This window comes from Rattus norvegicus, chromosome 1, assembly GCF_021556685.1.
Source record: "Rattus norvegicus strain SHRSP/BbbUtx chromosome 1, alternate assembly SHRSP_T2T, whole genome shotgun sequence".
NCBI lineage: Eukaryota > Metazoa > Chordata > Mammalia > Rodentia > Muridae > Rattus > Rattus norvegicus.
In genome coordinates, this window is record NC_141534.1 from 95,170,620 (window position 1) to 95,186,087 (window position 15,468).

General features: G+C 47.8%; 1 protein-coding gene and 1 long non-coding RNA gene across 15 annotated transcripts in view; one reads left to right on the forward strand and one right to left on the reverse strand.

The window, feature by feature from the left end:
- Positions 1-15,468, forward strand: part of Fbxo27 (F-box protein 27) — a 67,433-nt gene that overhangs the window by 47,412 nt on the left and 4,553 nt on the right. For 3 of the 14 annotated variants that reach the window (XM_087581866.1, XM_087581867.1, XM_087581863.1), the window contains 3 exons: positions 1,907-2,002; positions 6,866-7,005; positions 13,579-13,959. In XM_087581866.1, the coding sequence (XP_087437992.1) occupies positions 13,605-13,959 (355 nt within the window). In that variant the 5' untranslated portion in view covers positions 1,907-2,002; positions 6,866-7,005; positions 13,579-13,604. 14 annotated transcript variants of the gene reach the window in all.
- Positions 11,092-13,961, reverse strand: LOC134485106 (uncharacterized). The gene is made up of 3 exons (XR_015650358.1): positions 13,671-13,961; positions 13,111-13,323; positions 11,092-12,704 (listed from the first exon to the last, which is right to left on the reverse strand). It is a non-coding gene; the product is annotated as an uncharacterized LOC134485106 (long non-coding RNA).

Genomic DNA, 15,468 nt, shown 5'->3' on the forward strand with positions numbered 1-15,468 from the left:
CTCTCAGGAGAGATCTACATCCGGTTCCTGTCAGCCTGCACTTCTTTACTTCATCCATCTTATCTAGTTTGGTGGCTGTATATGTATGGGCCACATGTGGGGCAGGCTCTGAATGGGTGTTCCTTCTGCCTCTGTTCTAAACTTTGCCTCCTTATTCCCTCCCAAGGGTATTCTTGTTCCCCTTTTAAAGAGACACTGTCATTTCTGACCTTGATCCCTACTTGTATTCTGCTTATATTGGTTTCCAACATAGACCTATAGAAAGTGGGGAATTCAGCTGGGCAAGTAGTGCACGCCTTTAATCCTGGCACTGAGGAGGCAGCGGCAGGCAGAACTCTGGGAGTTCGAGGTTAGCCTGGTTTATAGAGTTAATTCCAGGACAGCCAGAGCGCCCACCACCAAAACTGGGGAATTATAACTGTTGTGGCAGGAATAAGTGTATTCTAATGAGACCCTTGTGTCTCAGCCTATCAGACCACACTGGAACACTGGACCCCAGAGAAATGAGCATTTCCTCAGGACTCTCATGCTGCAAGAAAGAAAAGGGCCCAGGCAGAGGGGAGCCTCGTCTCCATGAAGAGATTGCACAGAGCTCTAGACCGCCTTCCAGGAAGAGCCTGAAGCACAGGCCAGGCTGTGCCAGTCAGGGCTGGGCCGCAGCTCGACAAAGACTGCTGATGTGTGCAGCTCTCTGGCCTCTGCTTGAATTTTAATCTCACTTCGGGGCCCCCAAAACAGACTTGAGATTCACTGGATCTTTTGTCCCTCACCCAAATGTGGCCACATTGAATAAGTCTCCGTTTTCTGCTTTATATTATGAAAAATAATGGACTGGAGAGATGGCTCAGTGGTTAAGAGCACTGACTGCTCTTCTAGAGGCCCTGAGTTCAAATCCCAGCATCCACATGGTGGCTCACAACCATCTCTAAGAGGATCTGACGCCCTCTTCTGGTGTGTTTGAGGACAGCTACAGTGTACTTATATATAATAAATAAATCTTAAAAAAATAATAAACCAGGGCTGGGGATTTAGCTCAGTGGTAGTGCGCTTACCTAGGAAGCGCAAGGCCCTGGGTTCGGTCCCCAGCTCCGAAAAAAAGAACCAAAAAAATAATAATAATAATAATAATAAACCTTGTCAGGAAGAGGACTGAGGGACCGGTCTCAAGGACCTGTTGTGGAATATCCACCAGAGAAGACATTTAAGGCAACAGAAACATCTCTATTAATGGTTACTGCACTGGGTGTTCAGGGTCCCAGTGTGGTCCTGAGTGTCTCAGGGTAAACTTTTAAATACAAAACCCATATCCTGGGTCGACACACTTCTGTTAACAACAACAGTTAGCCAGAAGCAGAACTGCAGAAGCCAAAAAGCAAGGTTCGTGATGTCCCAGAACTGTGGACTTTGATAGATTAGGTCTATGTTTTCACTTTTTGCTGTCTGTGTGCTGAGTTTTACAGCCTGAATGGTGCTTCCAATGTGCAGTCAGTTGTGCTAAGGTCTGGGGCCGTGTTAAGGACGTAGTGGGAAGGGTTAGAGGAGGAACCATCAAGGCGCCACAGGAAGATTGCTAAATTTGTATATAACTCTTTTGTTTGCTTTTCTTTTGAGACAGTCTCACATTGTAGCCCCTAGATGGTCTTGAACTCACAGCAATCCCACTGCCTCAGCTTCCTACCTGCTGCAGAATTACCTGCCTTAAGTCTGATTATATAACAGAAGGCTGAGAAAATGGATCTTCGAATAGATGGTGGGGACAAAGGTTGGGTGGTAGAGAAAAACCCTGGGGCTCCCTCACAGCCCTGCTTCGTGACTTCCTTCAGGTGAAAAGCCCTCTTCCCCAATGTCCAGAGTCCTTGTTGAGAAAGACCTGCGTGGTCTCATGACCCCTCTCCAACCTTCCTAGCTGGTGTTGCAAGAAGCAGGCAGTGGACGTGGGGGAGAAGAGTCTGCGGCCAGAGCCGTTGGATGGTGGCGGTGTGGAGATTGCTGCCTTTGACTGGTGAGTCTGGGGACAGGAATTGCTGGGTCCTTAGTTTATCTGGCATGAACAAGGATCTGAGTTCAATCCCCAACACGAAAAAAAAAATCAGTGTCTGCCAAATTTTTGTACATAATACCCAGGGATATTACAAGGTTCTGATAGGAAAGGCTCATAGCATATCCATTAAATCCAAGGGTCCAGCCGATGTGACGACACATACCTGTAATCCCAGCTCTTAGGCCATGGAATAGAGGAATTCCTGGCTATTTTAGCTACATAGGGAGACCCTCTGTTTAAAACTAGGAGCATCCTATTCCGGCCCCATATGTGTGTGCAATAGATTAATGTCCCACCCCCTGGAAACTCTACCTCCTCTATTCACCCAGCAGTGGACAATCCTGCTTGACCCGGTGTTTATTTGAGGGAAGATCTATCTACTAAGGAATGCTGGTCTTGGGGAGCTCCCTCCCCACCATCTGTCTCTGGTTCATCTCAAGACAAGACCTCTCCTCCCTGTGTCCAACATGGACCCTTGTCACCCTTTCTGCTTCCAGGATTTTCCTGGTTCCTTTGATGATGCATTCCTGTCAAAAGTCTGTCACTGTCAGTCAGCTAGGTCAACTCAGGATAAATCTGTCCAAAGGGACGTCTCTGGGAGAAAAAGGAAGGAAGTACCTTAAGCATATGATTCTCAAGGGCCTCTGTAATTGTCGAATGTTTAAAAATATTTTTTCATGTTGGGGGCTGAAGACATGGCTCAGCAGTTAAAATTGAATGTTGTTCTCACAGGGTCCAAGCACCAATGACAAGTGGCTCATAGCCTTGTTAACTCCATCTTCAGGAACTCTACCCCCCTCTTCTGGCCTCTTCAGGAACTGCATGCAGATGCACATATGCATACAGAGAATTTGTTGTTGTTGTTGTTGTTTGTTTGTTTCTTTGTTTTTCAAGACAGAGTTTCCCTGTAGTCCTGGCTGTCCTGGAACTCTCTCTGTAGACCAGGCTAGCCTCAAAGTCTGAGATTTGCCTGCCTCTGCCTCCCGAGTGCTGGGATTAAAGGCGTGCCTCACCACTGCCTTGCTATTAGGGTCTCACTATGTAGCCCCTGGCTGGCCTGAGCCTCACTTTGCAGATCAGGCTGCTTTGAACCCACAGACATCTTTCTGCCTCTGCTTCTTTTTTTTTTTAAAGATTTATTTATTTATTATATATAAGTACACACTGTAGCTGTCTTCAGACACACCAGAAGAGGGCATCGGATCTCTTTACAGATGGTTGTGAGCCACCATGTGGTTGCTGGGAATTGAACTCATAACCTCTGGAAGAGCAGTCGGGTGCTCTTAACCGCTGAGCCATCTCTCCAGCCCCGTGCCTCTGCTTCTTAAGTGCTGGGATTATTTGCTATTAAATTTTGTAACTAAAAATAACGTTATTTTCAACTTATTTTTTAAAGTGGCAAATAAAAAAAATAAAAACAAACAAATAAACAACAACAAAAAAAAACCCACATACTGAAATTAACCAGACCCAAATCTTTAAAAATTGCTTTCATTTTAAGGGACATTGAGATAATACTATGTCAGCAGCACATATCCAACAATCATATTATAATAACTTTGCTATTTGGCCTCAACTGCTCCTAATCTTGTTTTCATTTGGTCTTTTTTGAGGCAGAGACTCCTGTGTGGCCTGGGCCTGCCTGGAACTCACTGTGTATCAACCATTCTGCCTCCAGCCAGTGTAGCCATACTCAGTTCGTTTCAGATTGTGGAATCCCTCCACACCTGCTGGACCACAGGTCGGTTCACTGGTACTGGAGAGTTTAAGATGTTGCAAGTCCAGAACCCAGTTATCTTGAGCATTCCATTTTAACCTCCATGGCCATTTATGGCCATCCATCCCCCGTGGGTGACCTAATGTCTTTGTAGCTGTTAGGTAAACCTTTTGGAATGTAACACAGAACACTAGCTCCCACCAACCAAAATGCTAAGACTTCAGATAGCATCCAAGGCCTGTAGCCAAGATTCCTCACTTGTCTGAGCGAGGCTTACCTGATGCGTCCATCCAGGTATTTTAGAGGTGTCTGGATATATGGGTTTTTCTTTTTATAAAACTTCAGGGAAGGGGTTGGGGATTTAGCTCAGTGGTAAAGCGCTTGCCTAGCAAACGCAAGGCCCTGGGTTCGGTCCCCAGCTCCGAAAAAAAGAAAAAGAAAAAAAAAAAAACTTCAGGGAAGATCCAGGTGGTGGTTTACCACCCTTCTAGCCCTTGGGAGGCAGAGGCAGGCAGATCTTTGAGTTTGAAGCCAGCCTGTTCTACAGAAGGAGTTCCAGGAAAGCCAGGACTACACACACAGTAAGCCTGGCATGAGAGAACATGGCATTAATGGAAAACTTGTATCTGCATCTATGTTCTTGGCCATGGACACTCATATTTAGCTCTAGAATAAACTGCCTTTTGTTCAGTTGAGAATTGTGGTTTTTGTATCCACTAGCTGTTTTTCTGGTTTGTTTTGTTTTTGAGACAGGGTCTCATAGCCAAGGATAGCCTTGAATCCGTGGTCCTATTGCCTCCCATCTCCTCAGAGCTGCAGTTATAAGCATACACTACCATGCCCAACTGGTGCTGGAGAATGATCCCAGGCCTTCTTGAATGCTTGGCAAGTACTCTACCATTCCCAGCACCAAGATGGCAGCCCACAACCGTCTGGAACTCCAACGTGTTCCAGGGGTCCAACGCCTAAGGTAACAAGCCTGGCCTCTGCGGGCATTAGGCGTGCACATGGTGCACATGCAGAAACACTCAACACACAGAAAAAATAAATTAACCTTAAAAAAACAAGTATTTTGGGGCTGGAGAGATGACTCAGCGGTTAAGAGCACTGACTGCTCTTCCAGAGGTCCTGAGTTCGAATCCCAGCAACCACATGGTGGCTCACAACCATCTGTAATGGGATCTGATGCCCTCTTCTGGTGTGTCTGAAGACAGCTACGGTGTACTTATATAATAAATAAATGAATAAATAAACAAATATTTTTTTAAAGTAGATGATACACAAATACATAGATATATAGATACATACATACACACATACCTAGATACATACATACATACATACATACATACATATATAGATGCAGAAAGAGAGAGAGGTGAAAGATACATATATAGATACATGACACACAGTTTTGGCTGAGCTATGCAGTAGACCCTATGCACAAAACCACACTGGGGTCACTGAGGCTAAAACGTCACCTTCCTTAACCCTGGTGAGAAGCAACAGCCCAGTTCCCCAGCAGTCCCATGTCTTAGTCATTTCACGAAATGGCCAGTCTGCTCTCTGTTCTCTGTTCAGTGTTCTCAAGCCTCCCCCATCTCTGTTCAGCCCCTCAGAACACCCACTCTGCATTGTAGAGCGAAGTGTTTCTGGGCTGTAGAATTGGGCCAATACATCAGTCTGGATTGTGTCCTATGTCGGACATAGACTAAAAGGACAAATGGAGCCAGATGTTAGGCAAGGCTTTTTGTGTATGCGTGATTTCCCAAGCCACACTCACCATATTATAGCCTACCAAGTCCCCCAAGTTTCCCAAATGGCCTCAGTCTGCTTCTTCTTTTCTTTTCACTCTGTTTCAGTTCTTGTTTTGTTTCTTTTTGTTTCTTTTTTTTTTTTTTTTTGACACTATGAACTCCAGACAGGTTGCACCCAAAGTTCCCCTGCTTCATATTCTGAAGTGCTGGGATTCCAGGTGTGAGCCACCACGCCAGACTCTAGCCATTATATCGTGATCTGTACAGACATTTCTTTCCAGAGTGCAGCCCCAAGGTAATTCCAGGAACTGACAAGGATTGCTTCTAAGAAGACAACTGGTGACTACAAAGGGGAACTGATTAGTGTTTATACTTTGCTACTTTTTGTTTTATTTTATATAAAAGAATTTTTTTTATTCACAGTCTCACTATGTAGCCTTGGGTGTCCTGAACTCACTGTGTAGATCAAGTTGACCTCAAACTCATAGAGATTTGCCTCTGCCCTCTGCCTCTGCCTCTGCCTCTGCCTCTGGCCTCTGGCCTCTGGCCTCTGCCTCTGCCTCTGCCTCTGCCTCTGCCTCTGCCTCTGCCTCTGCCTCTGCCTCTGCCTCTGCCTCTGCGCCTCTGCGCCTCTGCGCCTCTCTGCCTCTCTGCCTCTCTGCCTCTCTGCCTCTGCGCCTCTGCGCCTCTGCGCCTCTCTGCCTCTCTGCCTCTCTGCCTCTGCCTCTCTGCCTCTGCCTCTGCCTCTGCCTCTGCCTCTGCCTCTGCCTCTGCCTCTGCGCCTCTCTGCCTCTCTGCCTCTCTGCCTCTCTGCCTCTCTGCCTCTGCCTCTGCCTCTGCCTCTGCCTCTGCCCTCTGCCTCTGGCCTCTGGCCTCTGGCCTCTGGCCTCTGCCTCTGCCTCTGCCTCTGCCTCTGCCTCTGCCTCTGCCTCTGCGCCTCTGCGCCTCTCTGCCTCTCTGCCTCTCTGCCTCTCTGCCTCTCTGCCTCTGCCTCTCTGCCTCTGCCTCTGCCTCTGCCTCTGCCTCTGCCTCTGCCTCTGCCTCTGCCTCTGCCTCTGCCTCTGCCTCTGCCTCTGCCTCTGCCTCTGCCTGGAGTACTAGAATTAAAGACCTGAGCAACCATAAGTAGCTCAGATTCACTTTATCTTTAACTATGTGTATGTGTGCATGTGAGTGTAGTGCCTGAAGAGGCCAGAAAAGGGTGTTGGACCCCCAGGAACTGAAGTCACAGGTAGTGCTCAGCCCCTAGAGATTGACATGGGTGCTGGGAACTCAACTCCAGACCTCTGCAATGAAGTACGTGCTCTTAACCAATAAACCATCTTCTAACTCCCTGTTCTTTTCTTTAAGATGGGACTTCCTTTAGCCCAAGATGGCCTTCAATTATAGATTCAGAGCAGTGGATGAACCTAACTTCTGATCCTCCTGTTTCCACCACCAAGGTGCTGGGTTTGCAGAGGTACACCACCGAGGAGGCAGCCTCTCGGGAGGTGAGCTGTTCAAATTGAGTGGGTGACACAGTCATCCCTTAAATGCATTTGAGTATCTCAACAGTATTTATTGATAATGTATACATTAAGGAAACTGGTGAATAAAGGTGTGTGGGTAAGGTTGCTTGTTGCCACGCCTAATGACCTGAGTACAAGGCGCAGGTCCCAAATAAATGTCGAAGGCAAAAATCAACTCCCACAAGCTGTCCTCTGGCCTCCATAACCTTGTGTTTGTAAGCTTCGGGTGCTCCCTGAAACTGCTCACCACTGCACAGGTAGAAAGAAAGGCTTAGTTGGGATCAAACTGCCAACCAGGGCTATCACCCCGCGAGGCACAGAAAGAGAAATATGATGTACAAGCACAGAACCTGGAATCGATTTAATAATTTGCCAGCACCTTCTAATTCATCAGCACCTTCAACTACTGAAAGCTCTCCGGATGCTCTCTCTCCTGGGAGCTCAGAAGACATAGAAGGCCCATGGTAGAGACTATATTTCAAACTTAAAGAAGAAAATGCCTTTGATTATCTTGATTCATCAATTGTGGCTGGCAGTGAAATTAGGTGACCCAATAGACAAAGGTTTCTACAATTCGCGGAGGAAGATAAGACAAATGCTTTCGCTGGCTTGTTGCTCTTAGTATCTCTGGACAAATTGATGAAGGAAAAGAATGAGGTGTATGATAAAAATCGAACGGCTCCAGATGCAAGTAAACAAATGAAAGGTTTACTGTGCCTTTGAAGAGAATCTTCTCTCCAGCAGCCATTGAGCTCTGGTTGCAGAAACTCAAATTGAAGCCTTCATTATAAGGCTAGTGAATCACAGCGAAAATTCAAGACTCAGCAGTTAAGGTGAGGGCATTAATTGGCAAAGAATGGGATCCTATAACTTGGGATGGAGATGGGTAGAAGGATCCTGTTGAAGCTGAGAACCTTTTATCCTCAGAATCTCAAGGGTTTGCCCCACCAGAGGAAGTAGTGCCCTCAGAGACACCCCTTGTGATACTGCCTTTTTCACACAAGGAAATTAGCCCTTCATTGTCTGATAGACCAGCCGTGACTCTCTGAAGAAAACGCAGGGCAAGACAGTACTGATGTTCTCAAGGCCCACCAGAAGTTTCTTCTAGGCCCCTAACCAGACTCAAGGCAAAACAGGCCCCGAGAGGGGAGGTAGAAAGTGCAGTCCATGATGAAGTGTGCTACACTACAAAGGAGCTTAATGGATTTACTAATTCATTCAGGCAGAAGTCTGGGATGTGAGGATGGATTTTAAGGGTGTGGGATAATGGTGGACGGAACATAAAACTAGATCAAGCTGAGTGTATTGATTTCAGCCCTCTGAATGGAAGTTCTAGGTTTACTATGGAAGCTCGCACGGTTAAAAAGTGTCAGAAGTTTGTTTGAATGGTTGGCGGAAGCATTTATCAAATGATGGCTACCGAAAAGGAGATGGAGGTGCCTGATATCCCTTGGCTTAGTGTTGACGGAGGGATTTCAAGGCTCAGGGAAAGTGCAATGCTAGAGTGGATACATTGTGTAAAACCTACTCCTCCACCATGGGAAGGCCCAGAAGACAGGCCCTTCACAAATCCTACAGGATGAAAAATGGTGAGAGGGGCAGCAGCACATTTGAAGGGTTTCGTTCTTCCCCTTTCCCTTGTGCCAGACCTTAGGGTTGGAGATGCTGCTGCTCAATTAGATGAATTAAGTGCAGTGGGTTTAATTGGGCCTCAAGGTGGGGTGGGGGTGGGGGTGGGGGGATGGCAGCATTGAATCACCAGAGACAAGGTGATCACAATTATTATAATGGACAGCGTAGACAAAGCAACGTTTATAATGACATAGCCGTAATGGCCAGCATAAGAGAGGTGAAATTTAACAGTGGCATGACTTTGTTCAGACCTTTGGTACTGGCTAATCAGTCATGGTGGTTCCAGGCATGAAACAGATAGGAAGCCTACTGCATATCTGTTTGATCTGTATAAGCAGAAAAATTCTCAAATGAATGAAAGAAAGGCTACATTGGATCTGGCAAAAGGCAATCTTGGCCAGTGAATCAATGGTGAGAAAGACATCTGGGGAAGAAGAAGTGTGTGGGTAGATCTCTCCAAATGGGCGAAGGATGGGAATGCATTTGTGTCTCATGTAAATGCTCCCCAAAAGGTGACTTCAGCTGAGGAGGAGTTCAATGGTCAAGTGGATAAGATGACCCGTTCTGTGGACAGTCAGCCTCTTTTGCCAGCCATCCCCGTCACTGCCCGATGGGCACGTGAACAAAGTGGCCATGGTGGGAGTTATGCTTGGGCTCAACAACATGGACTTCCTGGGTACAGCTGCTGCTGATTGTCAGATCTGCCAACAGCAGTGATCTACACTGAGGCCCAGATACGACATCATTCCTTGAGGTGACCAACCAGCCAGCAACCTGGTGGCAGGTTGACTACATTGGACCACTTCCTCCATGGAAAGGACAACGTGTTGTCCTTACAGGAGCAGATACTTCTCTGGTTATAGAATTGCCTTTCCTGCATGTAATGCTTCTACCAAAACCACTGTCTTAGTTAGGATTTTACTGCTGTGAACAGACACCATGACCAAGGCAACTCTCATAAGGACAACATTTAATTGGGGCTGGCATACAGGTTCAGAGGTTCAGTCCATTATCATCAAGGCAGGAACATGGCAGCCTCCAGGCAGTCATGGTTCAGGAGGAACTGAGAGTTCTACGTCTTCATCTGAAGGCTGCTAGGAGAAGACTGGCTCCCAGGCAGCTAGGGTGAGGGTCTTAAAGCCCACACTCACAGTGACACACCTACTCCAAACAGTGCCACTCCCTGGGCCAAGCATATTCAAACCACCACAACCTCCACCTGTGGACTTACGGAATGCCTTATCCACTGTCATGGTACTCCACACAGTATTGCTTCTGACCAAGGAACTCATTTCACAGCCAGAGAAATGCGACAGCGGGCCCACGATCATGGAATCCACTGAGCTTACCATGTTCCCCGTCATCCTGAAGCAGCTGGTCTGATAGAAAGATGGAATGCCCCCCTTTTTTAAAGATTTATTTTTTTTTTTTTTGGTTCTTTTTTTCGGAGCTGGGGACCGAACCCAGGGCCTTGCGTTTCCTAGGTAAGCGCTCTACCACTGAGCTAAATCCCCAGCCCCTAAAGATTTATTTATTATATATGTAAGTACACTGGAGCTGTCTTCAGACACACCAGAAGAGGGCATCAGATCCCATTACAGATGTGAGCCATCATGTGGTTGCTGGGATTTGAACTCAGGACCTCTGGAAGAGCAGTCAGTGCTCTTAACCACTGAGCCATCTCCTAGCCCTGGAATGGCCTTTTGAAGATGCAGCTACAGCGCCAATTAAGGGGCAGCAGCATGGAGGACTAAGGCAGGATTCTTCAGAAGGCAGTATATGCTTTGAATCAGTGCCCAATGTATGCTGCAGTTTCTCCCATAGCCAGGATCCACGGCTCTGGGAATCAAGGGCTGGAAAAGGGTATTATAGTTCCACCCACTATCACTCCTAGAGACCCAGTAGGAAAGTTTTTGCTTCCTGTCCCCACAACCCTAAGTTCTGCAGGTTTAAAAGTTTTGGTTTCGGAAGGGGGAGTGTTCCTGCCAGGAGACACAATGGACAGTCCATTGGACTGGAAGCTCAGACTTCCCCCTGGTCATTTTGGGCTTCTAATGCCCTTAAACCAACAAGCTAAGAAAGAAATAGCAGTGTTAGGAGGGGTGCTAGATCCAGATTACGGTGGGGAAATTGGATTGCCTCTCCACAATGGAGGTAAGAAGGATTATGTCTGGAGTGCAGGAGATCTCTTAGGGCATCTCTTGGTACTACCATGTCCTGTGATTAAAGTCAATGGGAAACATACAACAGCCTCATCCAAGCAGGATGACAAAGGACACAGACCCATGAGGAATGAAGGTATGGGTCACTCCTCCAGGAGAAGAGCAGAGACCTGCCGAGGGGCTTGCAGAGGGTGGAGGTAATACAGAATGGGTAGTAGAGAAAGGTAGCCATAAATACCATCTAAGGTCATGTGACCAATTGTAGAAAGGAGGGTTGTGTGTGAACGCTTCCGTTTTATTTGTTAAGAACACATTTGTACAGATATTCGTGCTTTCTTACAATCTCTCTAACATCAACCGAGAGACCATCAATCAGTATTTGAAATACTAAAAGGATATTCCCAAGGGACACTGACCTATTCTAAACCTACAATGTATACGTGATTGTCCAAGGGATAGTTACATTACCTTAGGCATTTTATGACCTGGTTATTACTGTTTCATTTGGACATGAAATATGATTTGTATCAACTTGACACGGGGTGGATCATGATGGCTAGACCTGTTTGTCAACTTGATTACATCTGGAATGAACCACAATCCAGAAATGGAGGGCTCACCTGTGATCCAGATCTTGAGGCTAGAAAATGGGTTTTTGACCTAGATCTCCCTCGTCATGGAGATCCTGAGGCATTGTGGCCATGAAAAGCTTAGGCCCAGGCAAGGTAGTACACGCCCTTAATATGGGAGAATGAAGCAAGCAGATCTCTGAGTTCAAGGTCAGCCTGGGACAAAGGAAGTTTTAAATTTAGGCTTGGTGGCACACACCTTTAATCTGGGCCACACTTTATACTGGAGGCCTACATAAGAACACTGGAAGAAGCAAGACTCACTCCTCATCAACCGCTTGCACTTACAGCCCACACCTCTGTTGGGACCTTCTTCTACAGAAGACCTGCTGAAACAACTAGCCCGAGGGACTGAGCAACTGCTGGATTCTTGGAATTCCCATTCACAGCTGCCCATTGTTGGGTTAGTTGGACTGTAGGCTGTGAGTCATGTCAATAAATTCCCTTAATATATAGAGACATTCCATAAGTTCTGTGACTCTAGAGAACCCTGACTAAGACAGTGTGTAAAAGTGTGTAAATGTTCTTTAATTAACCCACGTCACTTTCTCTTTTCCATGTTTACAGAGGGTTGGCAGTTACTAGGAGTGTTCTCTCTCTCTCTCTCTCTCTCTCTCTCTCTCTCTCTCTCTCTCTCTCTCTCTCTCTCTCCAAGACAGTGTGATGGTTCATACATGTCTGGCCCAGGGAGTGGCACCATTAGGAGGTATAGCCTTGTTGGAATAGATGCGCCACTGTGGCCGTGGGCTTTAATACCCTAGTCCTAGCTGCCTTCAGAACAAGAGGTGGGATTTGCAGTTCCTCCAGCCCCTGTCATGTTCTTGCCTTGATGATAATGGACTGAACCTCTGAACCTGTAAGCCAGCCCCAATTAAATGTTGTCCTTTAATCGTTGCTTTGGTTATGGTTTCTGTTCACAGCAGTAAAACCCTAAGACAGACAGGCTTCTCTGTGACCCCTCTGACCTCCCTGGGCACCAGAAACAAACATGGTGGAGACATAAATGCAAGCAAACATCCACACACATAAAACAAAATTTAAAAAGCAATTTTTTAAAAAAAAGTTATACTTTTTAAAAAAATTTTATCAAATTTGTTTTATGTATGTGAGTATACCGTAGCTGTCTTCAGACACACCAGAAAAGGGGATCAGATCCCATTACAGATGGTCGTGAGCCACCGTGTGGTTGCTGGGAATTGAACTCAGGACCTCTCGAAGAGCAGTCAGCGCTCTCAACAGCTGAGCTATCCCTCCAGCCCTAAAAAGTAAGTTTTAAAGAGCTGGTCACAGTGGTAAATGCCTTTAAACCTAGCACTCAGGAGGCAGAGGCAGGCAGATCTCTCAGTTTGCCTACACAGGGAGTTCCAGGCCAGGCAGCCCCACAAAGTGAGACCCTGTCTCAAATAAAAAGATTCTGGAGTTACACCCAGTAGCTGTGCAGTCACTTAGGAAGGTCATGGTCTCTAAGAGCCTTGGTTCATTTTCTGGGTTGTGAAGACAGAGATGTGGTAAGTTTAAGATTGAAACAGAAAGCTTTAGCTGATGCTTTCGGTTAGTGATGTCATCTTTTGTCCTCTAGAGCCTGCTTTTTTCCTGTAAATCTCGGATGACTGTGTCTGGGATAAAAGGCGTTTAGGGGTGGAGCCTTCCACTTGGATGCCTACCCGAAATAATAGTTGTCACCAGATGCCAGGCGTCCACTGCAGATTTAGGGTCACTCCAAGTGGTTGATTGTTGCGGAACCGCGCAGACTGTGCCAGAGCCCTGGCCTAATCTGTGACCCCTGGTAGATTCCCACGCTGTCCGCGGATAGCCGGAAGGAGGTGGGGTCTGGAACCAAAGGGCTGGACATTCAGTGAATCTCAGAGAGGTCTCACCTGGGAACAGAGCAATAGACAGAGCTATGGCTATGCGGTCCTCCAGGCCGCGGAGGGGAGCTGGCAGGGGTGCCGGTGAGCACCAGCGGGGGAGGAGGGGAGGTTTTGGGGACGGCGAGGCGGCGAGGGACGTGGGAAGCAGCGGATGGCTTCGGGGCTGTTAATCTCGGGGTGGACGGCTGCAAAGTGGGGCAGCAGAGGCTGCGCGTCGTGGACACTGCTGATCACTAACATCTGACCCCTCCTCTCCTACAGTCAAAACCAAGCGGGGCGCGGCGACCATGGGTGCCTGGACTTCCAGAACCCGGATCCCTATGCCGGAGCCCGATCCCCAGGAGGCCCTGGACCTGAGTCGACTGCCCCCGGAGCTGCTCCTGCTGGTACTGAGCCACGTGCCCCCGCGCACGCTGCTGGTACACTGCCGCCGGGTCTGCCGCGCCTGGCGCGCGTTGGTGGATGGCCAGGCCCTTTGGCTGCTGCTGCTGGCCCGAGACCACAGCGCAGCGGGCCGCGCCCTGTTGACGTTAGCCCGCCGCTGCCTGCCCCCAGCCCGCGAAGGCACGCCCTGCCCGCTGGGCCAATTCTGCGCATTAAGACCGCTAGGACGCAACCTCCTCTGCAACCCCTGTGGCCAAGGTGAGGCGCTGCGAGGGCGGGGCCTAGAGGAAGCAGAGGGGCGGGATCAGGAGAGAACCGTAGCGCAAGGGGCGGGGCCCCAAGAATGCCAATCGGCAGAGCCAAGAAAGAATCGACCAGAAGGGATTAAGGGCGGAGTCACGAGACAATTGATGGGCGGGTGGGGGCGTGTCCAAAAGAACCCATGGAAGAGGATGAGGGGCGGAGTCAAGAGATAATGGAGTAAGGGCGAGACCGTAAAGGAGCCAGTAAGAAGGGAAGGAGGCGGGATCACACTGGACATTGAGAGGTAGGGCCACAAGAGAACCGATGGAAGGTTCTGTGGGCTGAGAGACCAGAAGGGAATCAATGAGAGCGGGTAGGGCAGATTCACAAGACGTGTAATGGGCGGAGCCTAGAGGTAAACCGAGAGGCAGGTCTACAGATGAAGTAGAGGGAGGGGCCAGAAGTGGGGTCACACTTGACCCAGTTAGAGTTACTGGAAGGACCTGACCCACAATAAGGGAGCTTTGGAGGGGACCAAACTGCATATCCTCTATCTGAGAGTCAGGATGCACAGAGAGGCATCAGTGAGCAATTAAAATCAGCACATAAGTATCTTTTGTTTGATTGGCTTTTACATTTTAAATTTTTATTTTCATTAAGGTATATGTGTGTGCTTGCTAGAGGTCAAAACAGATTCCCTGGGACTGGAGTTTCAGAAGACTAAGCCTCCTGACTTGGAAGCTGGGAACTGACCTCAGGTCCTCTGGAAGAGCAGCTCCAAGCTTTTAAATTTTCTTAGTAATTTTTGGTACTTTTGTTGTTGTGTTTTGGTTTTTTTGTTTGTTTGTTTGTTTTTGCGGGCTGGAACAATAGCTCGGCGGCTAACAGCACTGCTCTTCCAAAGGACCTGAGGTCAGTTCCAAACACTCAAGTGGAGACTCACACCATCTTTAAATCCAGTCTCAGGGAGACCACCTTTTCTTCTGGCCTCTGAAGTTATATGGTACACAGACATGAACTTTTAATTTTTAAAATTACATTTGTGTGTGTTAAAGGGCTCAAACCTCATGGTGCAGATGGTGGGTGGCCAGCCGCCAACTTTGTATCAATTCTCACCTTGTATTTTTGCATGAAGTCTGAGGGTTAAAGTTTTCCACTGAGCTGCCTGTCTGCTCTGCTTCCTTCCTTCCTTCCTTCCTTCCTTCCTTCCTTCCTTCCTTCCTTCCTTCCTTCCTTCCTTCTTTCCTTCCTTCCTCTGTCTCTGTCTCTGTCTTCAGACACACCAGAAGAGGGCATCAGATTCCATTACAGATGGTTGTGAGCCACCATGTGGTTGCTGGGATTTGAACTCAGGTCCTCTGGAAGAGCAGTCAGTGCTCTTAACCACTGAGCCATCTCTCCAGCCCCCTGCTCTGGTTTTTAATTCTTTTCAAACTTGGGGTTTGGGGGGCGAGGTGCAGTGCAGCTTGAATTTGGCTACAATCCTGAAGCCTCAGCACCCCTGATGCTGTGATTACCCCCACT